Source organism: Alternaria novae-zelandiae (assembly GCF_023758075.1).
Source record: "Alternaria novae-zelandiae strain BMP 2774 chromosome Unknown scaffold_31, whole genome shotgun sequence".
In the NCBI taxonomy this organism is placed as follows: domain Eukaryota; kingdom Fungi; phylum Ascomycota; class Dothideomycetes; order Pleosporales; family Pleosporaceae; genus Alternaria; species Alternaria novae-zelandiae.
The window spans coordinates 9,072-22,844 of NW_026056991.1; the positions used below are offsets into that span (position 1 = coordinate 9,072).

The 13,773-nt window shown below is 51.0% G+C and overlaps 4 protein-coding genes across 4 annotated transcripts; 2 read left to right on the forward strand and 2 right to left on the reverse strand.

Moving 5' to 3' along the window:
* Positions 1-2,817: 2,817 nt before the first annotated feature.
* On the reverse strand, positions 2,818-8,196 carry J4E88_010232 (uncharacterized protein; the record flags this gene model as incomplete). The annotated part of the gene is made up of 5 exons (XM_049403827.1): positions 2,818-5,459; positions 5,504-6,260; positions 6,310-6,405; positions 6,459-8,090; positions 8,149-8,196. The coding sequence occupies 5 exons, from the start codon at positions 8,194-8,196 to the stop codon at positions 2,818-2,820; spliced, it is 5,175 nt and encodes a 1,724-aa protein (XP_049250344.1).
* A 625-nt stretch (positions 8,197-8,821) lies between these two features.
* On the forward strand, positions 8,822-10,188 carry J4E88_010233 (uncharacterized protein; the record flags this gene model as incomplete). Its single annotated transcript, XM_049403828.1, has 7 exons — positions 8,822-8,873; positions 9,046-9,068; positions 9,134-9,144; positions 9,201-9,230; positions 9,282-9,368; positions 9,421-9,477; positions 9,537-10,188. 7 exons carry the CDS (start codon positions 8,822-8,824, stop codon positions 10,186-10,188), a joined length of 912 nt encoding a protein of 303 aa, XP_049250345.1.
* A 753-nt stretch (positions 10,189-10,941) lies between these two features.
* On the forward strand, positions 10,942-11,265 carry J4E88_010234 (uncharacterized protein; the record flags this gene model as incomplete). The annotated part of the gene is made up of 2 exons (XM_049403829.1): positions 10,942-11,046; positions 11,128-11,265. 2 exons carry the CDS (start codon positions 10,942-10,944, stop codon positions 11,263-11,265), a joined length of 243 nt encoding a protein of 80 aa, XP_049250346.1.
* Positions 11,266-11,783: 518 nt separating this feature from the next.
* On the reverse strand, positions 11,784-13,739 carry J4E88_010235 (uncharacterized protein; the record flags this gene model as incomplete). The annotated part of the gene is made up of 2 exons (XM_049403830.1): positions 11,784-12,161; positions 12,378-13,739. The coding sequence occupies 2 exons, from the start codon at positions 13,737-13,739 to the stop codon at positions 11,784-11,786; spliced, it is 1,740 nt and encodes a 579-aa protein (XP_049250347.1).
* Between the last annotated feature and the right edge of the window lie 34 nt (positions 13,740-13,773).

The window sequence follows — 13,773 nt, forward strand, 5'->3', positions numbered from 1 at the left end:
TATTTATACTATTTATACTTATAACTTTATATATAAGATTAAGCTATAAATAGCTCTACTTCTAAAAATAAAAGTAGCTATTATATACTAGTATAAAATATTTATTAAAATTCTTAGCTAAAGTAATAATAAATAGACTAAAAAAAATAAAGTATTTAAAGTTTATCTTTAGTATAATAATACTATAAAAAAGATAGTAGCTATATTAGTATCTTACTATTATAGTTACTTTTAAGAACTAAGCTATAATAAAGTAGTTATTTTTATTAGCTTAAGTTATATTATATTAATAACTAATAATTAAATATAGTAAAGTATTAATAATATAAATATTACTTAATATAAAGTTTTTCTTTTTAGTAAGACTTTAAAAGTAATATATTATTAGTTTATATAAAAGTCTTAGTACTAATAGTATTATATACTAAATATATTAAAATCTTAAAATCTTCTAGTAGTCTTAGAATAACTTTAAAAGCTAAGTATTTTTTAATATCTTTTTACTAAATAAAGTCTACAAAATTAGGTATAGAGCACTAATTTAAAATATATAATTATATTAAGATTACTATATAAAGTTATAAGACTATATTTTCTAACTTAGCTTTATATTAATATTCTACTATAATAACGTAGTATATCTTAATTAAATCTAGTCGCTAAGTCGCAAATTGCGATCTAATCTTCGACACTTCACGCCACCCATACATCTCGAACTCCAGGACTACGCGACAAACCATCGCACCAGCAAGAAATCTTCCGACAACCTCCAGCGCCGTAAACAGCGACAGGAACAACTCGCTCGAAAGTACCATCGTTCCATAGATGACCTGAACCCAGACTAGAAGTCTTATCGCCCAGTCAATTACCAACATCCAGTATCTTGTGCTTTTCGCCAGATGTTGCCTTTTCTTTCTTCCGATACCGTTTGCGCTAAACGCCAGCGGCGTCACCTCTCTTATAAACCATGTTCTCACCGGCTCTAATGCTGGAGGACACGAAGCGACCAACGGGAGATGAGGTGGAGCCACCTGCGATGGAGAACGCCTTGTGGTGTCGCTACCGAGATAGAGAACACACATGCCGAGCGCCTGGATGGGAAGTGGAAGGAATACCCAGAGGAGCGGGGAGAACCCTTCAGCTGTGTTCCCAAATGCTCCAACGAGTGTTGAGATGAAGGAGATAGCCCAGAAGCTGAGCTGCCACCCCTGAATGACCGAGTTCGCCGCTGCTGTACCGACGAGAATGTATTCAACCCCTGATATTAAGAATTTTACCCAAGAAGGTGGCGTCAGCAGCTTCTCTGGCCAGAGGACCTCATCTTCTCCCCCGACAGATGCATGCCCCATATTTCTTACGGTCTCCAATCCCGAACGATCGGTCTCCAGCGTCGGACAGGAGCTGCCCAAGCAAATCAGAGCTGCCAACACCGGACGCTGCATACCCAGAATCGCGAGGTCAGCCACCTTTGGTCCGACAAATTGCAGGGCCATAGGCAATAGGCCCAGTACGACGGATACAATTGCCATCTCCGTCTTTCGAATCTCGGTGAAGTTTTCCAGAATGCAGGACACCAGAACCCAACCACCTCGCCCTGGATCAGCTTGCAGTTCCGTCCATTCGGCTGCGCAAACACCGTACATGAGTTCTTGCAAGACATCATCCCAAGCCCCTGCCGCGTAAAACTGTCTGAACTGCCCGTTGTCGTATGCAAGAACCGGCGCACATCGCGAGCAGATGATAAAACCGACTAGGGTCTTCATTATGTCGGAAAGACACCCGACTAAGTGGCCAAGGTTAGGGAAGGTTGATAATGCTGTAAGCATGTGGCTGTCGGCGCGGAATCTATAAATGCTGCAAATCAACAGTAAGCGGGACGGTCCGCGTCGGGAGGCCATATGGCAGAGCTGAGCATCTGAACGGCTTCATCAGCCGGCATGTAGCTGAAGTGGCCCCCTCGGCCGTACCTTCGGTATGTGGAGGAGAGACATTTCATTTGACGGCGAGCAATTTGTGATGCAAGCCAGCGGCGCTGTGCTACCATCCGAGCGTCATCCCCACCAATGGTTGAACCCCAGCATATCGTCGCAATGGCCAAATCGGGCGTCTCGGCAAGGATAGGTTGTCCATTTGCCTCGTTGGGTGTGCATGAAAGCTGTATCAATGAACCAGTGGATGCGCACTTGGTTGGAAAGGAAGCCAGATCTCACGTTGTGCCAGCGGTCCATCCCTGTGGCTATTGTGCGACTACAGAAACCTTCGCGTCGGTCCAATCGCCGGGTACACATGCGTCGCGCTCTGCGAGGCTATCTGAAAACCTCAGACCTCGTGGTTCGGGTCGCGAATCGTCACATTCTGGTGGAGTAGGTACGGATGGAGCGAAACACTGCTTCCTTCAATATCTTATAGTGTTACCACAAAGCTACCAAAAGTTGGCGAGGTCATAGTACGCCAGCTACGCTGCAGTCGCGAGTCGATAGCGACAGGATCTGACATGTTGGGACGCAAGATGCCGCGAGAGACGAGGTGCTTTATTATGACTGGACAGATGGACTCCCAGGATGTTTGTGTACGCACACTAAAAGTTGACACCTCGAAACCGTGATTTGTTGCTGCGTTGATAGCGTGCACATCCTTCGCACCATCCGTGCTTTCCTGCCCTGCGCTGATACCTAATAATGCTACTATCCTACATAAAAACCGTCGTTCGTTATCCTACACCCTGTCAAACCAGCATCGGAGAAGCCATCCACCTAACTCAATATGATGGCTCTTGAACGTAAACGCCCCCGCCAACCCTTTGCAAATACCTGTCCTTTAGATGGCGCCATTGTAAATATCCCTCAAAATCGGTCTGCCATCCAGCACGCCCCTCTTTCCTGCTGTGATGACTTTGCCGGGTATCCTCTTCTCTTCAGGACTTCCACTCGTGCTTTTACTGCCAATTTTTCTCTTTGGACTCCTAGCGTTCACCTTACCAGGTTTCGCTGTGAGATCGCCAAGTGCCTTGCGCTTCTTCGACGGGCTGGGCGTCAGGCTAGGGCTCTTCGCCATCTTGCTGGCGAACAAGGAAGAGGTCGACTGTCTCACAGGAGTCTTGCTTGTTTGTGTAATGCTTTCGTCGAAGCTGTGGGATTCGACCATATCGGGTTGGAGATCAAGTACCCAGTCTTTCTCTCGGCAAAGGGCGACCATATCACGCAAAAGCTCGTTGCTCGATAAAGTCTTCTCACTGCCGACGATGACAAGTTTCGATCGCGCGCGAGTGAGGGCAACATTGACGCGTCTTCGATCTTTCAGAAGATCACCGACTGTGCCGTTCTCGTTGCTCCGTACACAAGACACGATAACGACTTCCTTGTCGCGGCCTTGAAACTTGTCTGCTGTATGTAGCTCCACACCCGCACAGCCTTGACCACTGATGACGGGGGCAGCGAGCTCGGAGGACTGCGTTTGAGTGTGTGCAGAAGCCAGACTTTGTCGCAGCAGGGCGAGCTGTGAACGATAGAATGCTATGATGCCAATCTCTCCCGCAGGGACACCTAGGCTGAGAAGAGACACCGTGAGCTGTGTGACAAGCCGTGCCTCCAGGGTGTTGGTGATGCGCGACCCAGATTGCGCTTCTAGGGTTGATGAGATGAGATCGGTGTTGACGAACACAACAGGTTGATCCGGCGACAAGGAACGAGATATCCAACAGCGTGCGGTATCAGGGCCAACGCAGGGCTCTACCTCATTAGATCTTGACTGATGCGAGCCATGGTGGTAAGCAGTCAGACCGTCGGGCCTGGGGAGGGTAAGCTTGCGGGAAGCGACAGCAGTCGTACCGCACTTCAGCCTTCCTGAGTAGATAAAAGTGTTTGACAACAGCATGACTTCAGCACACATTCGATACTGATGCTCCAAACTAACGACGGCCTGTGGATGAGCCTCGCAAAGGAGCTTAAACAGTGACACATCAAGTCCGCCCTCCATGGCTTCCTTGTTCTGGACCAGTGGGGGCAGCTGGTAATGGTCGCCCACCAAGATGAACTTCTGAGCCATACGAATGGGCCCCAAGCATACAGGTAGAGTGATTTGGGATGCTTCGTCAACAATGCAGTAGTCGAAGACGCGGCGGTTGAACAAGGGATGATTGATGGTCAGACACGTTGTAGCCACGACTGGCGGCTGCATCCACGATCTTTCGAGCTCTTCGAGACTGTCTTTCGGTTCCGCAGCAAGCGTGGCAAATTCTCTAACTTCAGGATGGATCTTCTTCGCAGCACCCAAGCGTAGTATGCCGATCTTGTCATCTCGAATCTTGAGAAGGATGTTGTCGACGGCAGTGTGGGTGTACGAAGTAAGTAGGACACTCTTGCCTTTCGCCACCAGGGTACGAATGATGTGCGCGATTGTGGTGGTTTTTCCAGTTCCAGGCATGCCCAACACGAGGGCATAATCTTTTGCAGACATGACCTTAGCAACGGCAGTGCGCTGATCAGAGTTCATGGACATTTGCGATGACTGAGGCAATGACAGCGCATCTGGTACGGGCTTGAACGCAGGAGCTCGACCGTCTACGATTAGCGCGCGAAGGTCGTGGGCCTTGTATACACTGTCGTCCATGATCTGGATGAGATTGTTGCGTGCTGCAGCCATACCATTGCTGAATTCGTCTTTGTCAAGACGATACAGTACGGGCTCCTCATCAGATTGAAACTCCGCCACAGTCTCGCCTTCTTTGGTAACTTCCATGATACCAGCAAAGGTTTGGTTGTTCTGTGAATGGAAACCGGGTAGCTTGGTTCGAGAATTGTGCAAACGTCTGTCAACAGCCACAATTATACGACGCTTTTTCACGTTGGTGACGTATCCGTTAGCCAACGCGAAATGGCCTTCCTCATCCGAAACTACAACAGGCTCTCCGATGATGAGCTGAGACTCGGTGAAGGAAAACCCTGGAGCCGGCTGCTGTTTGATAAACGTGTAGTTGTAGCGGTTGATCTTTTGGCCGTTCTTGTCTTCATGGGCAGATCCAGGCTCCAAGATGACGTTCGAGAAACAACGGCCGAGCTTTTCCCGTTCGGTGCTCAACATGGTCCACAACTCTCGTCGAAACTTCATCATATCCGTCTCTTCTTTGGTCAACAGCGTGTCCCACTTCTTCATGAACTCTTGATGAGAAGGTTGGAGAGGCTTCACGAGCTCGTCATATCTTTCTTTCGCCTTCGGGTTCAACATCTCGCCTTTTCCAGCCTCAACGAGATTATGATACAGGAAGCAAGGTTCCTGTGCGTAACACTTTTGACACTTGAAGTCTTCCTTCAGAATCGGTGGCAACTCGATGCGGTCTCGAACATAGCAGGCCAACTCGTTGCGCTTGATGATCATGTGAATGATGTCGTTGCGAATCGCAGGAATACGGCTGATTTCAGAAGTCTCAAGGTAATACAAGATACCGTAAGCAATGTCAACGTCTAGCAAAGTTAGCGGGGGATGCAATCTGGCTTGGAGGACGTACCATATCGATTCGACAACAACAGGTTGTACAAAGCGGTCTGAGCAACGTGTGCAGCGTTCGAAGAGTTCTTGCCAGTCTTGACTTCGAAAGGCACTGTCAATGTGCGTTCCCCGAGATCGTCGCGCATTGTCACTTGCACAGTAGCATCGATGTTGCCTTTCAATCCATACATTGGAGACCAGACGTGCTCTTCCACATCAAGTAGTTTGTTAATGCTCATGGTCGACTGACGTCCGTTTCGCTCTCGAACGACGGCATCAGCTTGAGGTTCTGCGCGAACGAACACCTTAGCCCATGCTTGTAGCTCTGGCAGCTTGCTGCTCAGATGTTCCTTGACGGCTTCGCACGTTGAGTTGATCTCCAGTATGGTCTCGAGATGGTTCGGTAGGAGCGTTTCGATGGTGTCCAATAAGAATACAGAACTCCATTCGTTCGCTTTCATGGCTTCTTGGAACAACTCGTGGAGCAGTGTGCCATAGAGCATTGGGGCGTTGGCCTTGCTGGTGGCCTTGACGCGGTCTTGCAGCACCGCACGGCGCAAACACCCAAAAGAGTCAGCGACAACAGTCGATGAGATGAGATGGTCAGGATGAAGAATAAGCATGTTGTGGTGATCATCAATGATACACTGTCCAGTACTTGTAAAGTCACCAATGACATGCACAAACGAGCCCGTAGTACATGGAGTGTCGAACCAAGCTTGTCGTAATGTGATCGCTTTGAATAACTTCGTCTTTTCTTCCTCAACTAACAGGACCTACACTATGTTAGCTGGGGTCGCCCAACGGCATTTGAGAGTGGCTCACCTTCTCGGGCATCTGGTAGCCGCGATCCGTGGTATAGGAACTTTCGTCCACTCGCTTGATGAGATATCGCTGGATTGCTCTATTGTCCTGTTGACTCTTCGAGATTTAGCAGGCTTCTTTAGTCAGGGGGAGGTTTGCACTCTACTTACAGTATTGGCAGGTACCTGGGTGGCTGCAACTTCGGCGGCAGCGAACTCGTCAGCATCAATGTCCTCTCCAAAGTCGTCATCGTCGTCCTCGTCGTCCAGAAGGCTGATGACGGGTGCCGACGCTGCACTTGCTGTAGCTCCTACGCCTTCCGCCTCTGCGGTCAGGGCCTGGTCTGCTATTGGAGACTCTACAGATCGCGTATCGTAGAGCGATGCTACATGTTCCAGATCCGCAGCGAAGTCATCCTCGTCATCCATGCCAAACTCATCGTCATCACTGCCTTGTTGTGGTATCGTTGCTGCATGATGGTGTTGTGCGGGCGGATGGATGGGCTCGGTAGGTATGGTAACGTAGCTCGTGGAGCGTGCGGGTGGCGCGGACTTCGTGGGCGGTGGAGGTTGCACAGGTCGAGGCGATATATCCAAAGCTTCCACCATGTCCGCGTCAAAGTCGTCTCCGAAATCATCTGAGGATCCCTGCGATGCCGGTGGCTTCAGTGCCGCTTGCACGTAATCGTCTTCTTGAACAAGCTCGTCATCCATGTCCACGGTATCTTCTAGAGGTGCCGACTCGTGCCGTATCGTTTCGGAGGTTTCTGCAAGATAGTCGCGTGCACGCCGCTGAAGAGGAGAGCCTGACGATTCGTCCTGACGATCGCCGGCCCCAGGCAATGGGGACGAGCTTGAGGGCATCTGTGACGATATGCGCGGCTGTGACTTTGACACGCATTCCCTCATGCGCTGGACCATGCTCGCGATGTTGGGTTTCGCGGGTTGTCCAAGCATAATCCCATCCGAACTAGATGCGCCAGCGAAAACGTCCTCTGTAGCTTCTTGCTCCGGCTGAAACACACCGTGGGTTCTCCGTTTCTTCCGGGTCGATGCTGGGAACTCTACGCCACAACTTGCCCATCTGCGAAGCCCACTGACACTTCCAGCGGCAGCCATCGACCTAGGTGAGGATTCGTTGATCAGATGTGCAAACGCCACGCTCTTGTTAGCGCTTGGTGTTCCCTTGTTGTTCGTGTATCGCGACCACAATTCCATGGCAGGGTCGGCCTGGGGTGTCGTGATGTCTTGCCTGGCGCCGTCCAGTCTGTGTTCGTCTTGCGACGGTCCGACGGGCGACGAGCTCCTAGCGCGCTTCTTGTTCTTCCGAGGCAAAGGCGTGTTGACTGCCTGCGAGCCTCTCCATATCAGCGTCTCTTCGGGCGAGGCGACGGGTTGCGGCGCGTGTCTCGAGGAATCGTCGACGTTGCCCACTAGGTCCGCAAGCGGCAGCCTTGTGGTGGCGGGAGTTGATGGCGGCGGACAGTCGAGAATGGTAGGCAGCTTCGGAGTCTTGTTGGCGGTTCCTACATCTTTCGCGACCCGGTTCGCCTTTGGTGTGCTCATGGGCTTGGCTGTCTTTCCTCGCGCTGAAGGTAGGTTTTCCTTCTCGGCTTCGCGCTGTCGCAGGGACTCGGCGGTGGGCGCGCCCTCGATGAATTGGAAAGCTTTGAGCTTGGTGCGTGTCTGGGTCGAAGGCATGATGGGAGGGCCAGTAACTACCTGCCGAGCCTGCGGCGCCGCCTGGTTACTGTTTTGGTGGGGGAAGTTGCGTGGGCGGTTCCATTGGCCCTTGAACTGCTGCTGCGAGGGTGAGAGGTGAGTAGGCGGCGGCAGTGAAGGCAGCGGGCTATCCAAGTACCTTTGGCTTCGGGTTCTGGTCAAAGAAGGACCTCTGTCGCGTGGACATGGAGATGGTTGGTAGCGTCAGCGTCTTGGAAGCACCGAACGCGAGAGACGCGTCGTGAGTGGCCAATCACGTTGGGCGAGGCGAGAACTCGTGGCGATACGCGCTCGGGCCGGTTGCTGCGAGCCGATGTGCGACACAGCTCCGAGTGCGGGGACCTGCGCTGGCCTGAACCACTCTTCGCATGAACCGCATCTATTGGAACACAGGCATGATGAAATTTAGGCTGTTCGATTGGAGACTACGTTAGAATCGAGAATAGTAGACAGTCCAGGTCTAGGTCGACCAACATGTGCAGGCTTCCGTCATAGGCCTCGGACATCCTGATTGATACAGTCACGGAATTGACACGACTTGGCGTATCGCAGGTAGCTCCGCGTATCACACAAGTAGCAAGACATGTCTAGAGGCAGAGACGGGTCAGATAGTCGCTTTTGCGCCAATCGAAATGGTGTCAACCGATGACGGGAAGCTAGGACCACGCCTAAGCGGAGTTTGGACTTTCATCCCACGCTCTAGCACTCTTTCCCCAGATTGTGCGCGCCGACCGTGAACCGCTCACTCACCAGCGCCCAACTCTCTTCTCTCACCCTCGGCCATCTCATTACCTCCCACCACAACCGCCAACATGTCTGCTGCCGATGCGAAGCCATTGCCTTTTGTCTACCAGTTCGCGGCTGGTAAGTTCCAATTCTCTTAACACCGCTCAGCTCCGATGCGACAGCTGCCCGAGAGAAATCCGGCTCCGCACCAAGCAAGAAATCTATACGCGCTTCTCTCCGATTATCGCACACGGCATTCCTGCGTGCCAGTTGAGCTTCAGCTATGTCAATCAGTACTAACAATGTCCAGGTGCCGTGGCTGGTGTGTCAGAAGTGAGTGCGCAACTGTCTATGCAGCTCGCGTGAGATGAACTGTGCTAATGTAGCTCTATCTATAGATTCTGATCATGTACGTACCATCCTGCACCCACACAGTCGAGACTCAAGCACTAACACTATCTCAAGGTACCCGCTGGACGTCGTCAAGACCCGGATGTAAGCGACCGCATATGACACCACCTCTGGACCGCCTCTAAACATACACAGACAACTTCAGACCTCTGGAAAGGTGGTCGGTGACGAGGGCTACAATGGCATGATGGACTGCTTCAGGAAGATCATCAAGAATGAGGGGTACGCTATGACGCTCCTGCGATCATGAGCAAGAGGGGTTGACATCTGCCAGTGCGTCGAGATTGTACCGCGGTATCACCGCGCCTATCCTTATGGAAGCTCCCAAGAGGTACGCGCTTCCCTGCTTCTTGATACCAACAAAAAAGGAAATTATCTCACGCGATCCAGGGCCACCAAGTTCGCAGCCAATGACTCATGGGGTTCCTTCTACCGCAACCTGTTCGGCCAGGCCAAGATGAACCAGTCGCTCTCCATCCTCACCGGCGCCACCGCAGGTGCCACCGAAGCCTTCGTCGTCGTACCCTTCGAGCTCGTCAAAATTCGGTTACAAGACAGGGCGCAAGCCCACAAGTACAACGGTATGGTGGACTGCGTCACCAAGATCGTCAAGCAGGAGGGGCCGCTCACCCTTTACCAGGGTCTTGAGTCGACCATGTGGAGGCACATCCTGTGGAACGCTGGATACTTTGGCTGCATCTTCCAGGTCCGCGCTCTCCTGCCCGCAGCAACCACCAAGAAGAGCCAAATCACCAACGACCTGATGTCTGGTGCTATCGGTGGCACGGTCGGCACGATCCTAAACACTCCCATGGACGTTGTCAAGTCGCGTATTCAGAACTCTCCCAAGGTCGCAGGATCAATTCCCAAGTACAACTGGGCATGGCCGGCTCTCGGTACGGTCATGAAGGAGGAGGGTTTCGCGGCACTATACAAGGGATTCACACCCAAGGTCCTGAGATTGGGACCTGGAGGCGGTATCTTGCTGGTCGTCTTCACCGGTGTCATGGACTTCTTCCGCAACATGCGCGACGGCAAATAAGTGATGACTAGACTCGTCAGTACGTGTAGTCTTTGGACTACTTTGACTGTTCAAGAGCCCCAAGGAATCTTGCAATGTAGATTACGTATCCTGTATCCGCTTGCTACAAAACAAGTCAGGGTCAACTCACATTCTTCGAACCATGTTATGACAACACGAACTCGTGCTGGCCCTTCTATTGCTTTTGAGAGTAATTCTCTACTGTCCGATCAGACATCCTTCGCCTCCGTGCTAGATGTTATCGCTACCTTTCATTGTTGCAACGCAGAAGATCAGCACTTTTTATACATCTGGAGCTGCCAGTAGAAGGGTTCCACTAACATCAAGTTCGGCCTGATTCTACGTGCGCGAATGCTCTAACAGCTTTTCCAAAGGCTTCCAGTATTTCCGACAAGTGGAAAATCGCATCCCGAAACCAGCGCAGTCTAACACATGCCAATCCCGCGTTCTATCAACCCCAAACAACCCCACTTACGCGGCTAGACACGGGTGACGTCACCCTCCCCTCCAAGCCCTCACCATAGCCCATCTTGCTGCCTGGTGACCCCTAAAGCCCAAACAAACAAGTTAGTTCACGCAAGTGTCAGCCAGGGTCTACTTGCATAAGTACTGCATCCCCTCTACCCCACTTTCCGACCACAAAACTATCCAAACACTGCAACAACCTCCACGATAAGACCACTCTCCAAACTCCGCGCAAGCAAACACGTACATCCACACAGACTCTATACCACCCGAACACCACCGCACAACATGCCTCTCGTAGTCCCCGGTCTGCAGTCCAAGGATGGAAACTCCAACGATGACTGGATGAGCAAGCTCATGGGCAAGAAGCTTGGAGACCAGCATGATGAGATGGTGAGTTGCATCTTACTATTACTTGTCCCCTTATCCTATCCCTCCGCTTGAGTCTCAACGCTAACTCAACGCTATCCTTAGACTTTCGCAAAGACCGACCTCCCCCAGCAACACCGCGTTCTCAACGAAGGCGACATGAAGACCATGGACTTCCAGCCCGAGAGGCTGAACGTTCACCTCGACAAGGATGGTACTATCAACAAGGTTACCAAGGGTTAAGCGGCTGCTATATGGTGCAGTCGCTAGAATGTGAGGGCATGCCTATGATGAAAGAAGGCATGAAGGCATGAACCTTTGAGAGCCCAGCCTCAGGTCCTGTTAGTAGGCACATTATAAATCATCAAGCTCCATAAGCATAAGCAATCAGTGTGCCCAAAGTGATGAATGATAAGTGATAGTTAATGAGAGTGTATCTGAAAGAGATATTCGCCGGCATCTCTCGACTGAAGTAAACAACAGAACTCCGAAAACGCCTTACAATGATATCGTACAGTAAATGTGAAAGTATATACATCCGTACGAAGAAAGTAGATGTCACGCCTAGATACCCACGAATGTTTTCGAGATAGTAGAAGAGTAAGGCTGCGCCTTGTCAGCCTTAGACTTAAGCCCTACAGCCCTATATGAGCACGGGTACCGATTCGAGGTGGAGCATTCGGAGACGCCGAAAGACATTGCCACTGTGGAGAAAGCTTGTCGCAACGTCGTTTCCTTTGAGTTGTGCATACGGTAGTTCTTCAATTTTTCGATCGCTTCCTCGACACGAAGCTGTCGTTCCTTATCATTTGACCCTCGTTGGACTTTCTGCCTAAGGCTGCAATAAGATCAGTCATTCTGAGCATCGTGGAATGAATTGCTTCAGGATGCTCAAAGCACAGCATGATGCATGCCCGCATTGTTGTTGCAGAGAAGTATCTTCGCACGATCTTGTCTTTGCTGTTGTTGCTCGCGGCTCCCATGACCAAGCCAATCCACAGTAGCACTCCGGCCATATCGGACCAACAGTCTGAAAGGTCGGAGTTCTCGAGGGCGTCTCGTAGTTGTTGGAGGATGGTATCTCCGCTGACTTCACGCATCAACACTTCTTGTTGAAGGGGAACGTCCGATGAGCTTGACTGCAATGACGAAAGCAAGGGTCGTGATGAGGTGGATGAATTCGAAAACCGGTGGTTGGAAGGAAAGCCTTCGCTGTATGAACCAAACATGGGGCTTTCGGAAAGGTCGGTAGCTGGACTGACATCTTGGGGGTCCAGAGTCGAGGAAAAAGAGCCGTTAGAGTGTGAGGCCATCGATGAGCTATACAAAAACGGTTGTATTTCAGGTAACTGCACACGGTCGAGCGCCTCCGACAGGGGCACTTGATCGAACATAGCCTGAGCCTGGACGATCGCAGCGAGGCGAATTGCCTCATACTTCCAGTCTTTCGTTTTCAGTATGGATGTTTTGCGGGAGGGCTGTACAGACCGAAATCGAATGATGCGGTCGTAGGCACTGCGCGATTTGTTAGAGCTGCCTGCACGCCTCGAGCTATTGGTGTCAAGCAGGTCCTCCATCATCGTGCGAACGTCTTCCAGGAGTTTTTGCGCATTCGCATTACAGTTTGCCGACCTCTCGATCGTCATGAATTTGCCGTGTGGATGGTATAGCGGCGATTCCGGTATCGTAGCGATCAAAGGATATGTCTTTAACGCCCGCATCTCGCAGTAGTCAACATACATCCGAGTGGGAGAGGCTTCCTGCAAAGCCGCGGTCGCGAGGTTTGCCCACGAGACTGCAGATGCTAGCTGGCCGTTGACACCCAAGGTTTGAAGTCCACCGCGCTGCTCGATCATTTTGGCAATGCCCATCTGGTGGTAGCGTAGACCTAAATCGGCGCGGCTTATGACGTCCCCCAGTATGAGTTGGCTGACGGCGATGATATTGTGATCCGCCACACTCTGCTCCACGTCGGTGAGGTGACCACCTACGAAATGTATGACATCTTGGCGCAGTGCCGCGGTTTCCAAACTCTCTATTTCTCGATTGTGAACGACATCATCGTATGCGGAAGCCATGTAGAGGGTGCTGAGGAAGGTGTGTGCATAGCTCAGGCATTCGGGGATCCAGTACCTACCCAGACCCTCCGTGCCGAAGTATTTGGAGCATTCAATCTTCAGCCTCTCGACGTTCACGCGAGTGTTCCTCGATTGAAACATAGTTCCGAACGGGTCTAGCCCATTCCCAAGACATCTCAGATCTGGTACTGGTTTTAGGTCGAATGGATACCGATGGCCACTTCTAATTGGAATAACAATGGGTGTCTGGGTGAGGGTCGATTGGTGAGGCGTAATCCGTGCTACCTGAGCATCATGATGGGGAGCCTCCTGGCTGCTGCTCGTAGACTGCGACAACCGATGTATCTTATCATCACTCTTCTTCTCTTTGACTCTCGGCGTTTTGATTGTTCGTGGTTTTGTGGTGCTTTGGGAACCTAAGCTCGATCGCGAATGATCCGAGGCTTCGCTATTGGCCCTAGTTTTGTTGCTGACCTGATTCTTTGTAGCTTTTAGATAGCTACCCATCGCGGTTTGGCGTACGGTTTGCATGGTGGCCTTTGATTTGAAATCGCTGGGTTTGGTGGCGGTTATCCATCGAAGGCTCGCATTGTCAGGTGACTTCGCCGTTGGCGAAGAGCTCGACTTCCGAGGCGGCATGAATTCTACTGGATATTAGCGATTGGCACCACTG